At 41.5% G+C, this 16,807-nt stretch overlaps 1 protein-coding gene across 1 annotated transcript in view; it reads right to left on the bottom strand.

Moving 5' to 3' along the window:
• Window positions 1–3,401: 3,401 nt before the first annotated feature.
• The window catches only part of EFNB2 (ephrin B2), a 43,201-nt gene continuing 29,795 nt past the window's right edge, over window positions 3,402–16,807 (bottom strand). The window contains exons 3-5 of the mRNA XM_049816004.1: window positions 8,114–8,206; window positions 7,243–7,356; window positions 3,402–5,632 (exon numbers count right to left, since the gene is read on the bottom strand). Coding sequence (XP_049671961.1) covers window positions 5,250–5,632; window positions 7,243–7,356; window positions 8,114–8,206 — 590 coding nt within the window. The 3' untranslated portion in view covers window positions 3,402–5,249. The remainder of the gene's footprint in view (window positions 5,633–7,242; window positions 7,357–8,113; window positions 8,207–16,807) is intronic.

The following is a 16,807-nucleotide window of genomic DNA, read 5'->3' as shown; positions in this document are numbered from 1 at the left end:
GTTATAAATACGTACATCATTATACGTGTTTATCATAGATGGAAAAAAGAGGCTCAGAAATGAAAAAGCCATGTACACTCGACACTATCAAATTATTTTTCTTAGCACTGTCTCCCAGCGTTTACCAAGGCCTAAACCAAACCCAACAGCCTTGGCCTCAACTGAGCTGGAGCCACAGCTCTAACAGCCAGCTCTACCCGACCAGCCCTCAGCACGGAGAGGACCTGAGCACCCACAGCCGCTCACCGCGTGGGGACCCCCACGACGACCCTCTGGGACGAGCAGGCGAACCCCCCCCCCGTGCGCCAGCCCGGAGCGGGGAGCGAAGTTCCAGCCCAGACGAGTACGCCTGTGCCTCCCAGTACGCGAGACCACCTCCTTGGAGGCGACTCCCAGCCCTCGGCGCAGGATCGGACCCACATCAGCTCCCGAGCAGCCAGTGGGTGCTCACACGCTGCCCCACGGACACTTACTGTCTTCTGCTGGAGCAAGTAACTCGCCCGTGGACATCCGTAGCAGAGCCAGGAGGTGAACCTAAGTGCCACTCCGGGACGTTCCCTCTAAGGTCAACTTCCAGCCCAGATTCGGTAAACTGGACCTGCAAAATGAGCTCCATCAGCAAGAAGCCACGCTCACCCAACCGCTCCACAGCCTCTAGGGCTTTCTGTATGTCCAGTTTCGGAATACTTATGCCATTGCAACATATACATACAGCGCCTCTGCCACAGAGTACTTTTTTCCCCCGATTATTCAGAAAAGAAAAAATAATTTGACAAACAGGAATTGCGTGACCAATGCTATGAATAACCAGCCGCCTTTCTTCAGTGAAAATTCTGTGACAAATTGGCATCTGTTGTCAAAGTGAGAAATGCGTCCTTCCCCTCCGTAGACCTCCCCACCTGTTACTCCCTGGATGATCACACCATTTATGCGCTGCTAACAAACTGAACAGTGCTTCACTTTCCAGGTGACCGGGCTGTGTCAAAAAATGAAGGTGTTATTTACTAAATGAGAGAATCGGTTATCCTAATGAAAAATTAGAGCAACACCGCCACAGCTCTTGCATTAAGGCTTGTGTCACCTGCACACACATCGGCCCCATCTCCCGTAACTCGAGGCACAGTAAAGCGGGGATGGGACGGTGCATGGCCCCACCGAAAGAACCACGCAGAGATGTTGTGATTTTGCAGCATTTCTAACCCGTCGCCATTCTCCCAAGGGCATCCATCTCCTGTCCCTTCTTGCTCACCCCGCCACCCCAGGCTTGCCGCTCCTCCTCTCCAGAGCAGCACGAACAGCAACAGCACCCGCCTTCAGATAAATATATATATATTATTTTTTTTTTCCCCTGACTCTGCCCACAGTATAATTCAACTCCATAATGTCTGGGAATTATTTGTGTGGTTATAATCTCACCTCCCAGATCATCCGGGCAACCTGGCTACTGCACCTGGCTGAAGCTCACGGACTTCCAAGGGCTTAAGAACTCCATGTGGTTTTTAAAATCTGCTGATAGGTGTAAGAGAAAGCCTGGGGAAGAAGTAGGTTAACAGAAGCCAGTGTATTAGAAGGCGCTTTCTTTCCTATAAACCACTAGCAATCAGGGTGGAGAGATGGGGGAGAGGAGAAAGAGAGAGAAGGAGGGAGGGAGGGAGGGAGACAGGCTTGGTGGCTTGCTTTATTTTCATCTTTTAAAACAGAAAAAAAATCCCAAAACAAAAGAAGAAAATACTTAGAAGGCAAGGTTTCCATAGGAAAAAAATATTTTATTTTTTTAAGAACAAATTCAGTTTGAAACAGACGTGGAATGTGATTTTCATAATTTTCATTTTCTGGGAACTAATTGTAATGTGGAACTAAAGCAGATTTCAAACTTATGACCGGCTAGTTTTAAAACAGAACAAAACAAACAAACAAACAAAACAAAACAAAACAAAATAAAAAAAAAACAGAAAGAAGAAATTATTTATAACTCAAGCATAATACTGTGTTACTTACAAACTGGACAAAGAAATTCTTAAATAAATATTCATGGTACACAATTTCAGCACAAATATGCGGCAATTTGGCAACCTTTTTTACCATTTTTTTCCTCAATACAGTGCAAAGGGGAATGACACTGCCTTTAAACAAGCTGTAGCTAAATACATTGCAAAATTCAAATTTTATACAAAACATCTTGCTCGGACTTTATAAAAAACCAACATTGCTCTATATACACAATCTGGTTAAGAAAAGCCATTTTTGTCTTGTTTTCATGTGGGTTTTTTTTATTATTTAAAAAGGTGAATAAGGCTACTGTAACACCCCAAATCCATATACAGTAAATCTGAACCTATTTACAGCATCTTCACTTAGACATGATGGTGCAAATTCCAAGTCGGGTGACTAGGGATGATCATACAAGCAAGGCATTCACAGTAACTTTTCAAAGCTGGACCAACGTCAAATAAAGGAACAGTTGGTAGATTGTCATAATTTTGCACCAGACACAAAACAGACGCACAATACATTTTTTTTTTTTCAATTGGTTGCAGGTTGCTCTTGAGCAATTCGTCCGATTCTTTTTTTCACAGTTTAGTACATAACTAGAATGTAGCCAACTGATGAAGCGTAATTTGATTTAATAAAAATCAGTATCGGTAAACCCATCTTTTCCCTTCCTCCCCCTCCCCCAAAATAAAACCTTAATGACTTACAAGAGAACCTTGTATGGATGGATTCACAGAAAGGAAGGGTTGTTGAAAAGAATTACATATGTACTGTAGTTAGTCACCATGGTAACCTTCCACAGAACCATGGGTTGGGATTTTTTTTTGTTTTGTTTCTCTCTTTTGGACCAACATCCCAACATCATTTTCAGGTTCAGGAAACAGAGAGAGTGATCATTTCTATGACAGATTTTTTTTTTCCTTTTTTTTTTCTTGCAGGTGCTCACCGGAGGTCTGAGAACCCCAAAATGCTGTTGCTACATTTTCTTTCCAAATCAGAAAGCAAAGTGTTACCATAGTAACATGACTATGTTAGAAATGTCTATTTGCATAGCACATATAAAAGTAGAGGTTTTTTATTTCCTCCCCAGGGTGGGAGCTTTAGGGGAATAGCCACGGTAAAACCAAAACTTTAACCTGAACCTCCCCCCGCCCCCCCCCCCCCCCCCCCCCCGAACCTCAACGAAATCTACAGAACACATCAGCCCGTAAGGCAAGGGAAAACACAACACAGAAAATAAATGCCGGCACACCTTGTCATTGTTAAATCCGTGATGCAGTAACATTGACTTCCTGGTATTTTGGGCCTTATATTTCCTAGTTTTCTCTTATGAGATGCTTTGGATCTATTTCTTTTTTAATATGCTCCCATTGTTATTTTTGGATGGCTGATGTTTTTCCCAGAAGCAGTTTCTTTTTTTTTTTTTTTTTTTCATGTGTGTATACATATATATATATGCATATATAAACATACATATGTTTGTATACACATATACAAACACACACATATATATGTAAAATGATGACAAGTTAAGACTATCTAATTGCCGCAAATGAATTTCACATCTTCTGGTGTAGATACTGTGCAATCTCAAAATATATATTAGTAGAAAAAAGCAAACCAAACCAAAAAAGTAAGAAAGAACAAATGAAAGAAAAACTCTCACTTTATATCCCTTGTGTTCTATACACCTATTATAAATAAGACATATCTTCCTTCTCCATCTCAGTGTCATAATTTATTTGATTCTTACGGACTGCAAGAGGTTTGCCATATGTGCTTTAACTTTGCAACAGAGCACCAACGAATGGCTGTGTCAGTCACAGTACCTACCCCCGCTGTGCAGGGACAGCACTACGATAAACCAAAGTGTCAAAAGGCTCAGTCAGAACGAAATTCTGTCTTACTTTTAGAGATGAGAAAGGGGGTTTTGTGTTTTGGTTGGTTTTTTTAATTTTATTTCATTTTCTTCCACAACTTTACCAGTGACAGAATTACAATTCATTTGACCTGTTGGCTTAGAATCATCTTGGCCAGATTTGGCTCTCTGCTATTTTCTTAAACGCTTTCCCTGTGTTTACTACAATCTGATAGTATAGCAGCTGAGTCTGCTTAAAAGTCATCCACAGCAGACTACGTTTTCGCTACAGCTTCAAAGCTGTGTATTTTATTGCCAGTACCACAACAGCCCTGCCCTAATGTATCCTCGGCGGCCTGCTATTGTCTTGTCCTCTCCAAGCTTGTTCGCTTACTAACAATACCCCTTTGTTCTACTGTATTGAAGGTACTATTTTTTTTCTGCACACTGGTATTCGATAACGATGAATTCCTTCAAATGCAGCCCTAATCCACTGCGCGTTACTGTGTCTCCTACTTGTCTCTTAAAACTTAGCGTACCAAAGTGCTGTGCTACCTAAATGTTTTTTTTTTTTTTGTCTTTTTTTTTCTTCCCAGCTTCTATTTTTGAGGCAGCAGTGTTTGAACTGCAACTGCAGTCAGCCCTTCCCTCCACCACCCAGTCCTGCTCTTGACTTTGTTGACAGCCTAACTTTTTGGCTGGAAGGCTCCTTACTATCAAACACAATTTCTATAAATGCATTACCCATTCAAGTGAGGCTGCTGTAGCAGATGGATGGAGTGCGGATCTCCAAACATTAATGTTCCATTAGTGAATCAGGAGGTGGAGTGAAAGGAAATCTTATGTGAAGGATGGCAGAGCCCCGGATAACAGAAACAAATGGAACAGTGACCGACTAAAAGCAAGAGAACTTTAACAAGTCTTACTTAGACACTAAGGTTTGTGTGACAAATCCAGTACGCACTGAGAGAGACACACAAAAGTCAGAAGATTGCATTTCAAGCTTGATATATCCTAGAGCATCTTCCCAGGATGCCTAGAGCTATTAACATCCACGGATCGCTCCGTCTTCCCTTGGCTTTTTGTACATGCCTGAACGCCCGCAGCACATGGCTTTGAGGATGATGAATGTAACAAGAGTACAGCAATCGGAATGGGCATCTTCTACGTAAAAGTCTTCCAGCTTTTAGTGAATACTTATTCACTGAGATAGGAATTCTACAGACTAGGTAAGCTGTCCAGCTCGCGTCGGCTCCCAGCGAAAGAGCTGTCGCCTTCTCCCCCCTGTGCTTGAGTCAATGCTAGCGCACAAGGCGTCATCACAAACCCCAACAGAAAGCATTTGACCAGTGAGTTTCCTCTACGACTCAACTGTACCACAGAGTTGATTGTGTGTTTCTCAGACCTTGTAATAAATGTTTGCTGGACTCTGAGGAGGCATCTCTTGAACTATGTACACTGGATGTCCATAGTCGCCGCTGACCTTTTCATAGTGGGGGCAAAAGACACTGTCTGCAGTCCTTAGAGGAATGATAATGTCACTGGGCTCAGAACCATTGTTGTTGCCACTGCGTTTTGGGGTGGCTAACGTACTAAGTGAGAGAGTTGTCGTGTGTTGCGGGGAATGCTTCCTGTGTCTTCTCCGGTACTTCAACAAAAGAACCACCAAAGTGATGATGATGACGATGAAAATGATGCACCCTGATGCAATCCCTGCAAATAAGGCCACCTCTGAACCCAGTATACTGGAATGCCCAGCCTTACTGCCATCTGTGCTAGATCCTGGAAAGAACGGAAATACAACAGACAGAAGTTATTGCCATCCTGCGACCCGTTTACGCTGCTTAAAAATGTGTAGAGTAAGCACGACTGGAAGAATTAACTGACAGCTAAACTTTGACAAACCAATTACCCTGTCAGATAGCTAAATGCAAACAGCCGAAGTCAGCAATCAATATTAAACAAGACTTTGTGTCTGTTGGTCTCACTTTTGTGCTGCTCCCAAACCACCCCGTTTCATACATCACCATCCATCAGCGGCGAGGACTGGCACTGACAAGGCAGCCTTTGATGCAGACTGCATCTTTTAACAGATGCCGGCCAGCCCCAGGCAGCGGAGAGGGGTGGGATAGGACTGCGAGGGGAAAATAACCCAGGGAAATGACAATTCTCAGGACAACTGGTACTGTTCAGCGTCACACCATTCTTCCGCTATTTTATCTTTCACATATCGATGTAAGTTAAACCGTCCTTAGTGCCTCTTTAAGTGGAATCCTCTTGCTTCCACATGAAACAAAGGAGCTTGAGTCAGTGCGGGAGATAGATAGGCAAAATGCCTATGGCATGTATCTGTTTGTATTAACTTATATTTACTTATAAGAAAGCAACACCACGCCTTTGGTAGTCGGGAAAAGCTCAGGTGCCGAACAGCCTGTTGAATATCTGGTGCCATCACACTGTCGTATTATTTGTCACAAAAACACTCACTTGACACTTTCTCACTTGAAAATTTGAACTGGTTTCCCTCTCTTGCTGCTCGCTCACAGGTGGAAGAACGCTGCAGATGCTATGTCCACCTAACTGTGAACTCTTCCCACTGGAACCTCCGCAGGAAATGGCTGAAGCCTCCCAGTGACCGCCATATCAAAGATTCATTAGACCAGTAACTAATGACAGAGCTAGCGAGGAAAACTTGCAGCCATTTTCGGGAACCCCAGAATCAAGTGTCAGCAAGTTCTGCTTTGTAGCATTCCCAATTAACCAAATTTTTTGACTGGAATCCTTGGGTCCTAAGAGTTTTTTTCTTGTTCACCTAATGTCTCAAATGCATCCTGAAGATACTGGTTTGGAACCATCTTGTTTATCTTGTTTAGATAATAAATAAAAAAATAAATAAATCTTTAAATTTAGTGAAAGACCAGCCATTCATGTGTAGACGTTATAGGGTCAGTTAAAAGATCAGGACATTAATTATAGATGCCTTGAAATAAACTTTATAAATGGCTGTCGAGAACCACTTGATAATGTATTATACGGGAAGAGATAGACAGAAAGACTCGTTCGTCTGCCAGACTACTAAATGTAAGGCAGCATTTACCATCGTAAAGCTGCCTAGCGCATGTCCTATCCAAAAAGTTTCCTGTAAATGAGTGATATTCTCCCAAGATGTAATTAACTTCTACTGCAGAGCGGAAGAGGGGAGAGAGCGGCTGTTGCCAAAACTTGCAGCTCCCAGACACTATCCACCGGAGCATCAGAACTGGCTTTCGCTTCCTCTCAGCACGAAAACATTCGGTTTTCTGGCACTTTAATGGTAAAATAAAAGGCATTTGGGGAAAAAGGAGGAGACTCCGCCAGAGCCCGACGGCAAGGACAAGCCCCAGCACACCTACCTGAGTGGTCCTTCACAAAGGGGCTGGTGGTGGAACTCTTCCCGTTGGTGCCAGCTTCTTGCTCGGGGCGCTTGGTGGGATCCGTGTGCCGGGGCAGCCCCGCCGAGTTGGGATCTGGGGGAGAGAAAGGGAACTCATGCAGCTTCGGCGCTTGATGGTATGGAGCCTTATAAGCCGGCTCTAGGTACCTCGTGAGACACGAATGGTTTTTAACAGAGGAATCTCTATGCAAAGGACTGGGAGATATAAGACCGTAATTTCCCTTCTAAAGCGAAATGGTTATATTAGTTATTTCAGAGGTTTAAATTGTGAGGCCATCTGCAGAAACTATAGGGACTCCTGTAATTGGCAAGAAAAGCTTTGCAGATGACATTTCGGTTTAACTGAGGATGCTGATTGACTATTAAACCAACTTCTACTTGGAAGAATAATTCTTTCTTCCTGCACAATAGGTTATCTATATGTGAAAGAGACAATGAACAAAAACCTCTCTGTAATCAGAATTCATAACAAGCAAACTATAGAAATATTAGCTTCCCTCCTTTCATGTATTTTAAATAATTCTGAGCAGCAGAGTTGTGGCTTTTGTTTTTAAAATAAAAATAAAAATGACTAAAACACACTACTCCCAGGTGACCTTTCCTTCTAGGGATCTCTCCAGTGAAGAGATCTTATTACGCTAACCCTCCTTCTGTAGAAATCTGTCAGTAGCCGAGGAAGAGAAAATAGGCTTTGCTTTCAGACTGTCGAGGAGGAATGACCACACTGGAGTCGGCTGGCTCTCTGCTCTACACCACTAAAAGAAGCCTGAAAACTAAAAGGACATTGAGACTGATCAAAGTGAGTTCATGAAACAGCAGATGGTCTTTACCTTGTCCAACTTTCATGAGGATCTTCATGGTTTTTGTCTGGCACACCCCTCCCTCCTGGTTATCCAGGCCCTCCAAAGACCCATTTGATGTTGCTGATTAAAAATAAAAGAAAAATAAAAAAAATAAAAATAAATAAAAACCGGAAAATCAACAGGCAAAGTGATGTGAACATGAGTGTCTGAAAGCGGAAATCTTTCAATCTACCAGGACCTGTTCTTGTTGCTTGGGCTGACCTATGGAAAGTTGTGAAATGTTGAAAGCCAAAGGAATGAATACATTGGTAAGTCGTACAATATATACAAATGGAGGAATGTGTTGTCAAGGTTTCAGATTTACCCAGCAACCTTTTTCTCTATGCACAATTGACTGACTGACTGACTGACTTGGCTGAAAACACTGCACCTTGCTAAAAGGTGAGGGACTCAGCTGAAAAGGAAGCCCTGGCAGCCTCAGAGGAGCAAAGCACTGAAACTTCACCTTTCCCCCCCCCCCCCCCCCCAACAATATCTTTATAATCACCACGTTACACCTGCTTCCTCTATTACAAATCTCCTGCTGGAAGAAGTGAACGCATACAAAAGACCCAGGTGAAAGCTGAGATTCTGTGCCGATTGGAAAACCATTTAATATTTTAAAGTACAATCTCACTTTTCTCAGCATTGAGGAGCCTCCGCGGGGGCGGAGGGGAGTACACTCTATTCTCACGGAAACCTTTTAGCTCGTTACAAACGGGTGCTTTCCCCCGCGTTTATATTGTTCTCACTTATCTGGGCGCTGGCTGGAACCGCGCAACCCCACCACGAGCCGACGCTGCCGCGCGATTTACGCGCCAAGCGCAACCGCCTCGGAGGACCCAAAACGTTGAGTCACAGTCTAGGGGTTCACCTCCGCTGCCGCCCCAGCCGGCTGGTGCTTGCAAACCCCCCAAAACTGCTGGAAAACTATTCCACAGCTCCTCAGTTCCGGGCATCGCGGCCGTCCCGCACCGTGCCGAGCACCGGCCGTGTCGGCGTGCGGGCTGGTGTCCCGGCCACGGGTGGCAAAGCAGACACGGCCACCGACGGTGGGCTCCGGCTTCGCTACGTGGGGAAGGCAGAGGGGCTTTTCCCACCCCGGTTGTCCTGGGGGTGGGAATTTCGCCGTCGTTTCTCGGAGCCGGTTCATCCAAGGCACAGGACGCGCATGCCGGCGGGTGCGCGCACCTGCACCAGCGCCAGACCGCCAGGCGGAGAAAACAAACAGAAAATGGGATGTAACGGAGCTCGTTATATATAACGGGATATAACGGAGCTCGCTGCTTGTCGCGGCTGCGGTGAACTGCTTAAGCCGCACTTTCCTGCCTCTGCCCCTCTCCTTTCAGCTCGGGATCTAATTCAGCCAGGGCTTCACACTGTTCAGATCTTTGTTTTTAATTCTCACTCCTTCTCTTTCACCTTCCTTGGGGATTTTCTTTCAAATGCAGCCTATGTGTATTTCCTTTTTCCTTCACAATGTCCTCCTAGCCCCATGGCAGTATTTTTCTTGCTCTAATCTTCTCTCTAGCCATAAAGATATAAACCCCATACCGCTGAACCCTGCTTCCTTGCCTTTGATCTACTTCTTGGTTTTGTTCCACTTCTGCCTCTTTTGTGACTAACTCAAATTACAGCCACCATAAAAACTTCCTAAATTGTGCTTTCTTTTCCCAAAATTCCCTTCTCCTCATACTTGGTCCCTCCCAGTTCCTCCTCTTGTTCCCTCCCCCTGTAAAAACGTGACAAAGGCCGTACATGCAACTATTTCTTTTTTTTTCCAACTTACAAAAAAGACTTTTTAAAATATAAAAGAGCACAATGAGTAATTTAAGATAAAAGCCGATCTGAAATGTGCCACTGCATTGCCAGGCTCAGAAAATAATGGAGACATATAGTTTTGTTTTCTTTTGTTTTTTTTCCAGAGGGAAAAAAAATCAATACTAAGAACCAGTTCTGGACATAAATCAAACGTGTCTTTGCTGAAAGTGGTTTTTATGACCTATTTGCCAATGTACCAGCACAAGGACAAGGGAAGAAAAGCAGTAAATAGAAACACCAAAGCTGAGCATCAGCTGAAAGTACAACTAATAAATACTGACTTTGTCTTGCATTTTTTTATATTCTTCGTTTGTTTTTCAATCAAGGCGATGGGGGCTCACATCTCCTTAAACACCTTCTACTTGATTTTAATTGAATAGAGTGCTGCTGCTTCTGAACATCAATGCCTTTTTATTCTTTAAAGGCCTATCCATTTAACCCACAGAGCAGGAGACCTCAATAAGATGCAGAGGATGCAGTCTGACCACAGTACAGAGTAAGAAAGTAAGACGGCAAAAAGAATGCAAAATTATTTCAAATACAGTCTCCAAACGGGAAGGCCCAGATGCACAATGAGTCTGGTTGTGTGCCTATGTGAGCGCAATCTGCCTCGCCTGCTTGCTGAAAGAATGCTTTATAGCTTTGATGTCAGATGAATGAATTTGCAGAAGTATTCAATTTTTCCACAGTTCTTCAAGGGGTTTTCGAAAAGCCTATGTTATAGCTCAGAGTAGAGACTGCTACGTCCCGAGAACCGGGGAATTTTCAAAGAGGAGCATTTCAGCGACAAAGCAAAGTTTCCATCTCAGCTTCTCCCTGTAATTAAACTGACAATTACCCAAGGCCACTGGAGGAAATTATTTTTCAAAATTCATTAAGGCTATCGAAATATAACCTCATATATCCCTAGCGTACCAGGAAGAAAGTGGGTAGTTTTAAACACATAGTTTCAAGCTTTGAAGAGCTGCACGGAGAAAAAAAAGTAACCTGGGACATCGGAGAAAACAGTTTCATCCTGCTAATGTCCCTTGACAGTTTAGTGTGCAGAAGTCAAACAAGGGATCGGGTCCAAAATATTCCTCAAACGCTTGCTGCTGCCTTTCTATATTGATCTCCAAATGAAAATTATACCCGCTATCATGTAAGCTCCCCCACTGTACTCACGCTTCAGCAGGAATGGGACCCCGTACCTGGAGCTCTGCTCACACTGAAAGGGTATTGCCAAAAAAAAGAGTGTCTGTGACAGAGTTGTGGGTATAAACACAGAAACGTAACACAAATTCCTTGCACGTAAAATGGAAATGCTACTACCCTCTGGTATGTTTATATGATCAAATTCTAGGCCTTCCATCCAGTTTATTTTTATATATGTATATATATATATAAAAGAACAGGTTTGGGTTTTTTTATATTTAGGTCTAAATATGGGAATATTTTAGAGGCCATTACTCACACACAAACTACCATGCACAGCCCTGTGCTAAGAAGACTAGATACTACTTAAATATTAACATTAATAAACATAATTAATGATTAATATGAAGTTTCTCATGAGTATTAAATGTTCTCAGGATGCCACACTTAATACAGCAAGACATAGGAAACTAAAAGTAAGTACAATGTTGCTAAACAGGCAGCAAAACGTTTTCACATCTTTTTGATGGATAGGTACCTCTGATTTTCTAAGACCTGTCCTGTTCCGCCGGTGTCAATTGCAAAACTAATAATTACAGTCAAAAGCGCACTAAATTATTCAGTCAGCAGTTTATCCACATCTATAAATAAACACATATAATTTCCCTAAAATCTCTACTAATTTTTAAGACTTTCTGACAAAATCATAATAATTTATAGGCAATGTTTACAGGAGTCAGTCAAAAATGATGTTTGAGCCCCATATAAACACTGTGTGTCTGCATTCCTTGAATATAACAGCAGCTGCCATTTTATAAGGAGTATCACTTTGGGTTCTTAACTTTCAGAAAAAACTGACTCCTTACAAAATTATAGCTAAGAGTCTGCTGATACATACTCACTTTGGAGAAGCTAGCATACATTTTCAGTTTCGTAAACCACTGCCTTAACATATCCTCTCCCTTACACAAGAGGAAACGAAATGATTCAGACCGAAGATTTTCATTCCAGCTCTCCCTTCCCTTCTTCGAAATATATAAATTATTAAAAAACAAACAAACAAACCAACAAAACCCCCGGAACTCACATAAATCAATGTACGATGTTCTACATTTATTTGCTTTTAAAACTTCACAAGTATTTATTGTACAAAATGCATTAGTCATAAATGCAGAGGCAGGGAATCAGTAAGCGAAACAGAGTCAGCTGACAAGAATAGTTCCTGGCTATGATTCTTATACAGTCCCCGTGGAGAGGAAGTAATATTACATTTTAATATATCTTCATTTGATTGTTATTACTCTACCTCCCAGCAGGCTAAGCCACTGCATGGATCTTGGCTGTTTTCAATCTATCAGGTTGGTAACATTGCTCTAATCAGATGGAGAATTAAGCTGCTGGATTTGTGCCTGTATATAGCTTTTCATTCACAAAGAGATTAGAAATGAAGGCACAGTCACAAAAATTCAGCTTCCTTCGCTCCTGAAAACACACATTACAAAATGAAAAAATGCCATGACTATTACTTTAAGAAAACACCAGCAGACAAAAATCTCAGCCTCTTAATTCTGCCACAATTACTACCCCTACTTTTATGGTTTAGGATTATGAAAAACATTACCTACTTGCAAATTAAATGTCACATCCTTTGAACCAACACAACTTTATAACACATTTCTTTCTAGAGCTTGAATATGAAATGGACTACATAGCTGCAGAGAGAAATTGTGATTGTCGTATTTAATTTTCCTGTGAAAACTAAATGGACCTTAAGCCACAGACTATAGGAATGAATGAGTAGTGATGTCAACTGATGGGTGAGGGCAAAATTGGTTTTGTCCCCCCTCCATGTGCTGGATGATACAAGCCATTTGGCAGTGTATCAAAGACAAGGTCATCAAGAATTAATTGCTGCTGGTGTGGATCTGTTAATAGAAAAATGAGAATTACAGGTTTCTTCGGTGTAGATCGCTACTGTCCAATAGTAGTGATTTTCACCATTTTTTTTGTCTTAAATACTGCTTGAACTCAGCATCAGAAAACAGGTTTCTCAAAATCAAGAGCTAAATAAAATCAAATAACCCTACCCATCTCCACGTTTCCCCAGCTGTGCTTAGAAATGGAATGGAAAAGCCTAAACAGCAGCAAAAATCCACGAAAGCTTTAGATCCAACAGTAGTAAGAAGTTATTCTTAAAGCAAAGCTGCACTTGATCTCATATGCACTCACGGGATTACTAAGCGCATGTAAAGCTTTTGAGGGTTTTTTATTTTATTAAGTAATAGAACACTATTTTGGCCAGGCATTGTGTGTTTGTGCTCTGGCTGCTTTCATCTGCTTTTGGTCCTTTTAATGACTCTCTTAGTAAAGCACCGAATAAATAATTCTTCTTTCCCATAAATTATCTAAATTTATGGGACAGGTTTAAGAACACCAGAAATCACACACTGCGAAACCACAAATCACAGATCACAACACGGAGGTTGTTTCTAGACCAGCCAGGGATGAAGAACAAGGCAGCTGAGGTAATAGAAAGAGTGTTTTAATTAAATGAAATTAAATTCTTTTTTTTTTTTTTTTTTTTTTTCCTCCCACTTAGTAGCAATGCCAGATCTGCATGGAGATCTGAAACAACCAAAAGAAATTGTTCAGGCCACTCACCAAAGAACAGGTAGCTTGGCAAACACTACATTGGGTGAGCTGCAGAAAGTTTGAAGAGAAGATAAATATACTAATTTCAACTACTAGCAACTAACGGTTTACCCTGGCCTGTAGTGACAAAAAATGAGACTGACACTGAAATCTTCACTTTATAAAAAAATGAAATTGTCTTCCAAAATTTAACTAACAGCAGTCCCAAACCTGGACCACAAGTGCTAAAACTGAAAGGCATTAGGAATAGTTGCGCTGACTAGTGTCAATATGTTGTCTGTGTTTCTATCTACAGACAAAAAAACCCATATCCTAACTTTTCTACTGATCTTATAGAGACAAAAAAGGATCCTTAATAAAAAAAGATAAAAACCTGCTGAATTTGCTCAATTAATACGATTTAGGACCGCGAGACTGTAATGAAAAATATATAAAAATGGTTTACCAATAATTTTGCATTTTCCTAACATCTGCTTTTTTATTTGTCCTACTTGCAAAGCCAAGGTGGCAGCAGAATTTTGAGGAGTTTCTCAACCCAAAGGCCATTCAGCAACTCATTCTCTCAATCTTATTCCACACATTTCTTCAAATTAAGGTAGATTTTTTTTTTTTTCTTAAACTAAGGCTTACAGAGTGTTTATAAATACTCTTGAAGCCAGTCCTTTTTCCCCTCTATCCACCCACAAGGCAAAGCTTCTATGCGAAGGAAAGGACAAGAATTCTCCCTTCTTCTTTTCCGCTTCTCATCCTTGTTGTTTTTTAAATTAAGTCCTATGTCGTATGTCTCAGGATTTATATCTGAACAGGATCCACAAGTTATATTCTGCACAGCAAGTAAGCAGCAATGCTCTCCCCAGTCAAGCTAAAACCAGAACAAAATGAAGTAAAATAAAAAACAGGCCTCTTCTTGCCTGGAAGAAGACAAAGGCTCGCAGTGAAACTTGAGTGATTCACTTTTCTAACCACTGCTCTAAAATGTATCTTGTCCAAATGCGAATGGCGTGACTTGTGGTACTTCGATGGGACTCATGATATAGGGGTCTTTATATAATTCCCCATAAAAATCCCCGCTTGTATTCGTATGTTAAGAGAGAGACAGATTTTATTACTGTTTCAATTTTCTTTGGGGGGATGCAACAAGGAGGACACAAACAAGACCGAGCCAATCCGTTCTGTAGTGTAATATACCTTGGTATATACCAACTGCTTAACTCCAGGCACATCTCTGGAAATCCATAGACTCTCTTTCCCGCATCTCATGTCGTCCAACTGAGAAGGACCACCCAAGCGTTAAGCACAAAATAGGGAGAGAGTTCCTACATTCAGAATGATTCTATTAATTCCAGGGAGACACGGCATCATACAACAAGAATACAGGTGGTAAAAAAGAAAAGGCCCTTTATGTCAACAAATCTTTCCATAAAGGGAAAAAGAGACAGCGAGCAAGACGGAGTTGGAAAGTATCAAAAAAGCTGTGAGCTCCGACTGGTTTCTGCTGCCTATCATTTTAAAAACAGCACCACTTTATCTCTGGGTTAAGGAACACCACAGCTGAAGTGTACTAAACAGTAAACTATTTGCTGAATTATTATCCATTACGGAAGGTCACAGCATCTACCCACCCACAACAAAATCCTGCTTGCTTTGCTGCTGTCAAGTGTCCGTTTGCAAAATTCTCTTGGAATGGTTTAGAGATTATATATAAAAAAAGAAGAAATAAAAGCATCTCAATACTGCATCACCATGAATGACAATTTAAGTCTTTCATGACGGTTAAGCATTTCTGAAAGTATTTCAGTTCTATATTTCACATACTCTGAGAAATGTTGTCAGATAATGGTCTACTGCACACATGGTTGCTTCTAGTTTACATAAACAAATTATACATTGGTGAGCACTGAAGTAACTGTGGCAGATGTAAGCCCACTAATTATGATGTATTCAGCATATATCAGAAAGTATGCATCTAAAACAGATCACTACCTAGTTAACTTCACCAACCACAAACAGGTGTTTTACGTGAGTCTGTCCTTTCTCCCTGCACACTACCAGCAAAAGCCTCTCGCGGATGGGGAGAAACATCTCCCCACTGCCACAGCAGGCTCTGCTTAACAGTTCAGCTGAACATAACTAATAGAATTAGTTAGCATTCAGGTTACACTGATTGTTGCTAATGACAAGCAGGCTTGCTGGAAACAAAAGCAGAAGCTTTAACGTTAAACGAGGACCTCTTTTCTCTATCATACAAACGCAACACCGCTTTTCAAGGATGGTCATCTGCCTTGAAAATCTCTCTGGTTGCTGTCTGTAGCACTTGGATAAGAAAGGGTTATAGTGAAAGTTCATATTAAATAAATAACAAACCTCTTGCTCATTCTACTGTCACTAATTGCATGCAATGATATTAATGACCCAGTAATTGCTATACGAGTAGCACTGAAGTGGAAAACATCATTTTGAGGCAGAGTTCATCTCTAGGTGGTAGGACTTCACCAGTGGCTGAGTTAATGCCTAGTGACAGTTTAGAATATAACACTATAGATGAGAAAATGTGCCAGTCTCATGGTTATAACAGTTTAGATGGACATGATGTTATTTGCTTTGACCACACAGAGTCCAGGAGTAACCCCAATAAAGTGCCACAGTCAGAGTTTGGCCTATAGATGAACCTCATTCCTTTCAGGGGAGATGCTCTGTACTATAACAATCTAGAGCAATTTTCCACATGTTTGCTTCGATAAAAGAATACCTTCATCTCCTGCTTTTACATCAAGCACAATAAAAGTGTGCTTTATTGCAAAACACAAAAAGCTATTTACATCATCTCACTATCCTTCAGCAACACAGAGTTTGGCACCTCAGTACCGAGATCAATTATGATACCATTGGATGACTGTGCATTTGGCAAAGATCAGAAGCTAAGCACTGTTTTGATTGCAGTATGCTTATGTTTGTGTTTAGAACTTTAAAATACCCCCCGAGTAAAACTTAATGAGGGAACACTGCTGAAATAAAGCGATCTGAATTTCCAAAGTGCTACAGGACCTGTAGTTCAAATACTCGCCATAAGAAATT

Source organism: Accipiter gentilis, chromosome 13 (genome assembly GCF_929443795.1).
Source record: "Accipiter gentilis chromosome 13, bAccGen1.1, whole genome shotgun sequence".
Classification (NCBI taxonomy): domain Eukaryota; kingdom Metazoa; phylum Chordata; class Aves; order Accipitriformes; family Accipitridae; genus Astur; species Astur gentilis.
This window is presented reverse-complemented; position numbering and strand designations above follow the sequence as displayed.